The following is a 7459-nucleotide window of genomic DNA, read 5'->3' as shown; positions in this document are numbered from 1 at the left end:
GTTGCTGGGCATTGAAGAGTTGGACTGGAGTTGTTCTCACCTCCCCATCATCTGAGAAATTCAGCTATTTTTATTCTCTTATACTTAACTGTAATTTCTTTAGGTATTGATCTCAAAGAATAAAAAGTGAGACAATACAATGAAAAATCCGGTTGGAAAAACTATGATGCATTGTGTTTATCTAAATACCCTGCTTCTGACTGAGCATTTCTAATGCTATTGCTATTTTTTATGTAATGAGTTGGCTATTTTAAGTGATTGGTTGATCAAAAAATGGCTAAAAGGTATACCAGATGAAGCATTATGGAAGAAAACATTAGTCTTCCCCCAAAATCAAAACACACATATGTGGGCTAACTTTGATAACAATAGGCTGATAATACTTCACCTCAGGTTAGGGAAAATGTGTTAAATTGTTTGAAAACTAGCCGTTTTCTGTAACATCAGAAAACTGACTACTATACTTCATGGTGTGTCATTCTCCATACGTAATTAAATGTATTTATGTTGCATGTAGGCCACTTCATATGTGAAGCTATTGTCGTAGTAAAACTGAACTGAATTTCAAATGATGGGATGTATGGGGAGCTTTGTTTCAAGATTACACTCTTACAATACAGTACCCAACATTATCACCAAAGTGAACATCTATAGTCCCATAACCCAGAGGTCTGTTCTGAAACAGTTGAAAATAGCACAAGGACGTCCTTCAAACTGTGTCGAACACGCATGGTGAGGGACTTTAAGAGAGGGTTGGAGGGACGGTTTAAACAATATGTGGATCCAGACAGAGGTCAGACACCTAAAGTGTATGTGAGTGTCAAAACCCAGAAGGAGACAGGTGTGGGCTTCATGAGGCACCTTTTCATGTTCCCAAAGTCCTGGCAGCAAAAACTGCCCCTGGCATCAGTGTCTCTTGTGGAAGTTGGTAGGAGTGGCAAACGTGGCGGAAAAATAGCAATGCAGACGCCACCTTAATTCCAAAGGAGAAAGACTCCCACAGTATCAGCAACACTGTCATTCAGAGGCACTACCCATTTCAATGGAGAGACACTCCTTGCAGGGAAAACTTTTGACACCAGCTGCCACAAGCCAGAAGTTCAAGGATTTTCACAGGCTGCAATCTGGGAACAAACCCAGGGAGGCAAGTGAATCAAATCGATTATCCATGGAGTCTGGTTAGACATTTTATAAATTCCTTAAGATCTCTTTAGCATGTAGTCATTTTTTGGTGCTCAACTTGAGGGCTTAAGATGCTGTTCTCATGGACTCAGACCCAACCCAAAGGATTGGGCTTTTCTGTCACTAAGATACAAGTGGAACATGGTGGCTAACCCTGACCACTTGACCTCTAGCTCAGCAGAAAGGAAAGTGTGTGGAAACCATGGATCTGAGGGCTGACAGGGAATGGTCTCTGCCACCAATCTACCTTTCTGGTTAATGGAGATGCTACCTGTCCAGGCTCCATGTAGAAAAGCCAAGCTGTTTACATAAAGATAGTGATCGCATCTTGATTCAATGTTGATTTAGAATTATAAAAATTAACCAGTTTTCCTGCAATGAAAATTGCCTGTTTTCCACTTGTGTCCAGCATTAGTTATAAATTGGAAATCTGGAAAAAAAGTGCACTTAACCATTTAGTTCCTACCAAGTCTATATTAATAGTTCATTTGTCACTTGTCCTGACAATTTATTCTTAACTGCAAGTAGATAAGTAAGATAAACAGTATACAATGGATGGATGGATGGATGGATGTATCAATCAACAAAACGATAGAAAAGGTCGCAGTTGTCATGGTAACATTTATTATTTGGTCAACCATGTTAAAATAACAGTATTACTTATGTTGTATTTACAGTTGAAACACACACGCACACGCACACGCACACACACACACACACACACACACACACACACACACACACACCATGGAGTATCAACAAATACAAAAATAACACAACAAAAAAAAAGTTTCAACTCGTAATTTTAATCCTAGTCTAAGTCTGAACTGAATCTGCTCAGCGCAAAGGTAAATTGGTCCAAAAAAAGTAAGGGTTGGGGTCATTCCAGGATTATTTACCACATGAAACTTCAACTGACAACACTACTTTTGAATGCCCACAGGCTGCAGAAATAAACTTAGTCCACCTCCTCCATACGGGATGTGTCATCATCGTCCCCTTCAAGGGGAGGCATGTCCTCAGTGGGAGCTGTAGTGGTATCATCTGATGTCAAATCATCTTCATCGATGCCTGAATGAAAGATAGGGTTCGGGGTTCATGAGTTTTGTACTATGCAGGACAGTAATCATTCAGAGAACAGTGTAGATTGTGTACGTACACATATATATATGTGGACAAACAAAAAAGATGTGCGCGCGCACAGACAGACAGACAGACAGACAGAACAAAAACTATGACTGCTTTGGTAAATATGTTACCAACTATACTCACCAAGCCCCAGCTTGATCATTCTATAGATGCGATTGGAGTGGGTCTGAGGGTCATCCAAAGTGAATCCTGAGGATAGCAGTGCAGTTTCGAAGAGCAGGATAACCAGATCCTTTACAGATTTGTCATTCTTGTCAGCCTCTGCTTTCAGCCTCAGGGTCTCTACAATGGGGTGGTCAGGATTGATTTCAAGGTGCTTTTTAGCAGCCATGTAGCCCATGGTAGAGTTATCCCTCAGTGCCTGTGCCTTCATGATCCTCTCCATGTTTGCTGTCCAGCCATATGTGCTGGTAACAATGCAGCAGGGGGAGGAGACAAGGCGATTGGAAACCGTCACCTGTGGAAATTAATGTATTAATATTGCATCCTGCCATGAAGGGTGATGGAAACTTATTCATTATTTTAAAAAATAAAACACATCTCTGGCAGTTTTTGCACTCACCTTCTCAACCTTTTTCTCTAGTATATCCTTCATGATCTTGCACAGGTTTTCAAATTGAGACTTCTTTTCCTCCTGTTTCTTCTTCTCGTCTTCATCCTCAGGCAGTTCAAGACCTTCCTTGGTGACTGATACCAGGTTCTTGCCCTCAAACTCTTTTAGCTGTTGCACACAGTATTCATCAATTGGTTCTATCATATAAATAACCTCAAGGCCCGCTTTGCGGAGGCGCTCCACAAATGCTGAGTTGGCCACCTGGTCTTTGGTTTCACCTGAAATTCAGTCATAGCATTGGTATTAGAACATTGTCATATCTGGTAGCATATTTTAATTTTCAAAGGTCTGAATAAAATTAGAGGTTTAGAAATTAAGTGCATTCTTACCAGTGATGTAATAGATGTGTTTCTGATTGTCTTTCATACGAGTTACGTAATCCTTTAGAGACACCATCTCATCACCTGAGGCTGAGGTGTAGTATCTCAGCAGCTCAGAAAGCTTTTTCCGGTTCTGAGAGTCCTCATGGATGCCAAGCTGAAAGAAAATATTTAACTCACTGTCACGAGAATGAAGGTCCAAACAAAGTGATATCAGCAGATATCAATTCCGCATATTTCAAATGACTAGCTGTACAAGTGACTGAATGGCAGCAAATAGGTCTTATAACAGCTTTATTTATATCGAGGCTATGTGGCCGGTGGGTCAATGGCTAGTTAAAAAGGTCCAAGTAACATATTAAAGGCATTTTTAACCTTTGTGCGTTTTACTGTGTTGTAGAGCTCCATCGAGTAAATACATATATGTTGGCTTGATTTGTATATATATTAAGAGTAGAATGAAAAGGGCCAGAAAACACACAATAATAAACAAGTTTAATAAAAGAAGAAGAAAGCTTTTTTTTTCCAGAAAAGGAAATCAGTTCATCAAAAACACCTACCTTAATATTTTTTGAGAACTGCTCATAGTATTTCTTGTAGTTGTCTTTGTCTTCGGCCAGCTCACCGAAAAGCTCCAGGCACTTCTTGACCAGGTTTTTGCGGATGACCTTCAGGATCTTGCTCTGCTGCAGCATCTCTCTTGAAATGTTCAATGGCAGATCCTCAGAGTCCACAACACCCTTGATGAAATCTGACACACAAAATGGTCAATGATACATTTTAATCCACACACTAACTCATGACAGCATTAAGTGAGTTGCATTAATTTTTTATAAACATCAATAATATTTTGGTTTTCCAAGGGTACTGTACTCACTGAGGTATTCAGGAATAAGCTCATCACAGTTGTCCATAATGAAGACCCTGCGCACATAGAGCTTGATGTTGTTCTTTTTTTTCTTGTTCTCAAAGAGGTCAAAAGGAGCACGCCGAGGCACAAAGAGTAGGGCACGGAATTCAAGCTGGCCTTCAACTGAGAAGTGCTGTCGAAAATGGGTTGCATTTGTTCATTATTAGTCACTCTTTTGGAATTTGTTGATTATTACAGTCATTCTTTAGGAATACATTAAATCCTGATAAAAGAAAACTGAAGGACAAACCTTGACAGCAAGATGATCCTCCCAGTCATTAGTCAGACTCTTGTAGAACTCTCCATACTCCTCATTAGTGATGTCATCTGGGTTTCGGGTCCACAGTGGTTTGGTCTTGTTCAGCTCCTCCTGGTCAATGTACTTCTCCTTAATCTTCTTCTTCTTCTTCTTCTTGTCAGAAGACTTATCATGGTCATGTTCTTCATCCGAGCCGACATCCTCAATCTCTGGCTTGTCCTCGTCCTTCTCCTCTTCCTCATCCTTGTCCTTCTCTTTTTCCTCTTCTTCTGCCTCGTCATCACTTACCTCCTTGTCTCGTTCTTTCTCCACCTGACGGGAAAAAAAATCAGCCACTGGTCAAGGCAACTTATTGCGTAAGGATCCAGGCTTTAGCCACTCACAGCAATTACAGATATGTTATTGATCAACAGTTATTTTGAATGTCTAACAACTCTCTGTACTCAGGTGACACTTTAGACTTCAACTTTAAAATATGCTGTGTAATTGATTGTTATCAAAACACAAAACTTACAAAGAGAGTAATGGGGTAGCCAATGAATTGTGAGTGTTTCTTCACAATTTCTTTGATCCTTCGTTCTTCCAGATATTCTATTTGGTCCTCCTTTAGGTGCAGAATGACCTTTGTTCCACGCCCCATTGGCTCAGCTAAATAAGATAACGAGGAGTCAGTAATGCTACACTAGATATGTTTTTGAATGCTACCAATTTTGTCATGATGATTACTTACAGTTATCAACTTTAACTGTAAATGAGCCTCCGGCAGAGGATTCCCAGGCGTACTGCTCATCATCATTGTGCTTTGTGACAACTGTCACCTTCTCTGCCACCAAGTAGGCAGAATAGAAACCGACGCCAAACTGACCAATCATTGAGATGTCAGCACCGGCCTGCAGGGCCTCCATAAAGGCCTTGGTACCAGACTTGGCAATGGTTCCCAGGTTGTTGATGAGGTCAGCTTTTGTCATGCCAATACCCGTGTCAATCAGGGTCAAGGTGTGTTCCTCCTTGTTGGGAATGACTTCAATTTTAAGGTCCTTCCCAGAGTCAAGCTTTGAAGGGTCAGTGAGACTCTCATAGCGGATTTTGTCCAGGGCCTTGAAATAAGAGAAGACATTAAAAAATACTTTGTTAGATCAAGTATTTGTGAAGTTATGTTTCCTTATGACTGATGGAAACTAACGATATGTAATATCAATGATAATTAATGTAGAAAAAATTGCTAAATCAGATTACACTCAAGATTATAATACATCCTTACATCTGAGGAGTTAGAGATTAGCTCCCTGAGGAAGATTTCTTTGTTAGAATAGAAAGTGTTGATGATCAGAGACATTAGCTGAGCAATCTCAGCCTGGAATGCGAAAGTCTCTGCCTCCTCCTCCATTGGTTGGTCATGTGACTCGGGCATCTAAACGGCCAAAGCAAAATTATTAGCAAACATATTTGAATCACAAAAGACATGTCCTCAAATTGTAGGGCAATAATACCTGAAGCACATTAAAGGGCAAACTGGATTATCAGACTAATTTTAGTAGCTAAGCGCCTAGGAGTAGCAGTAATTAATAATTGACTGAGAACCGATGTCTTAATGAATCATTCATTCCCTAAAATTTGAGAGGATGGTAATATTATTCGACATATTGCCAATCAAGAAAAAAAAGAAATTTACTGCAATTTCACATCTGCAGTTCATTTAATACAATGTTAAATGGGGTCGCTGGAGTAAAAAAATAGATAAAGGGACTGATTTATAATATTGACTAGGTAATTGTATTCGATAAAGACTATGTTTGTGGGGGTTAAACACATATATATTCGTTCATCTGTCTGATCACTAGAGTAAACATGAACTTCGCATGACTACTTTAGAAGTAATAGATGACATACTGTACTAATACAATTTTACATTCTTATATACCTTCATCATAATCCTACCCAAATATTTTGACTTTTGATCACGAACAGGAACTTTTGAAAATCAACTTTAATGTGCTCTCTAAAATGTAAAAGAAATGGAAGACATGTGGTGCTTTTATCTTCGTACATCATGGTTAAGTCGCTGACGGAACAGAAAACGGCATATGGTTAGAATAGAAAGGTAGCATTAACATCCCCACCTGGCGGTTTCCCCTACGAAATGCAAGTTTCTAGAAGGTACTGACGTTAACGTCTCTAGCGGGTTCCATTGGAATTGAGAGCTCCGTTTCTGACCCTAGTGACCAATTATGTCAAGGTTCCCATGAACCCCGTTTAAATATTATTCTCTTTGCTGTAAATGCTGTTGGTAGGAAAATCCCGAACGGACACCACGCTTCGAGAAATCCGATTACACGTTAAGAAGTGCGCCTCCCGCACTGAGCTAATTCGTGTCTGAAAAGTGCAGTTGACGGCCTCGGTGTATTTCATGTGCATAGTGTCGTTAGGCTTTTACCAGTTAATGCTACTGTGTTACCCTCATTGTATCCCTATTAAATTTTGAAAAGTTGCCAGGTTGACATTTAAACCCCGAGAGCTTAGGCATTTAAATATGTCATTCTTATCATTTTATCAAACATCTATGTCACAGAATAGCAATGAGGGCATCGTTTGGTAGATGTGTCAAAATTGGGTTAACTGAAGCTAATATTTACGGTGCTTATCAAAGAAGGGGGAATTATAACGATGTAAAATGTCGTTAGAATTACGACGCTCCGAGATATTTCATTTTTTTCATTGACTTACCTTGATGTTCGGTGTGTGGGGACGATATTCCGGGGCGAGACCTGACGCTACGCTCCGCAGGCGGACAGGAAGAACGCTAAGTCGGGCAGTTACCGGCTTCTATACCCCGTTCGAGCTTTCGAGAAAATCTCGCCCGAGCTTCCAGAACCATCTGGAATCTTCCTTTCCCCGCATCTCGTTGGTGGATTCTGAGAGGTCCATCGAGCTGTCAATCACAAAGGCGGGCCTATCCCAGAGGAAGCGCTCTGACGGGAAATGATCCACGCTGTTTCGTGAACATTCCTCAACATCATGACTAGTTT

At 40.3% G+C, this 7459-nt stretch overlaps 1 protein-coding gene across 1 annotated transcript; it reads right to left on the bottom strand.

The window, feature by feature from the left end:
- Positions 1-1783: 1783 nt before the first annotated feature.
- On the bottom strand, positions 1784-7335 carry LOC147222606 (heat shock protein HSP 90-alpha). Its single transcript, XM_086166747.1, has 11 exons — positions 7158-7335; positions 5695-5844; positions 5164-5530; positions 4948-5081; positions 4425-4745; positions 4142-4307; positions 3825-4015; positions 3274-3421; positions 2894-3162; positions 2455-2788; positions 1784-2253 (listed from the first exon to the last, which is right to left on the bottom strand). The coding sequence occupies exons 2-11, from the start codon at positions 5842-5844 to the stop codon at positions 2141-2143; spliced, it is 2193 nt and encodes a 730-aa protein (XP_086022873.1). The 5' UTR covers positions 7158-7335; the 3' UTR covers positions 1784-2140.
- Positions 7336-7459: the final 124 nt, after the last annotated feature.

This window comes from Fistularia commersonii, chromosome 20 (assembly GCF_037954325.1).
Source record: "Fistularia commersonii isolate RoL2024-O1a breed Wild chromosome 20, RoL_Fcom_v1.0, whole genome shotgun sequence".
Lineage (NCBI taxonomy): Eukaryota > Metazoa > Chordata > Actinopteri > Syngnathiformes > Fistulariidae > Fistularia > Fistularia commersonii.
This window is presented reverse-complemented; position numbering and strand designations above follow the sequence as displayed.

Coding starts and splice junctions, on each gene's coding strand:
- LOC147222606 (XM_086166747.1), bottom strand. CDS start 5,844: ATGCCCGAGTCACATGACCAACCAATGGAGGAGGAGGCAGAGACTTTC. Junction 5,531..5,694: donor TAATCTCTAACTCCTCAGAT/GTAAGGATGTAT, acceptor TCTTATTTCAAG/GCCCTGGACAAAATCCGCTA. Junction 4,308..4,424: donor AGGATCATCTTGCTGTCAAG/GTTTGTCCTTCA, acceptor CATTTTCGACAG/CACTTCTCAGTTGAAGGCCA.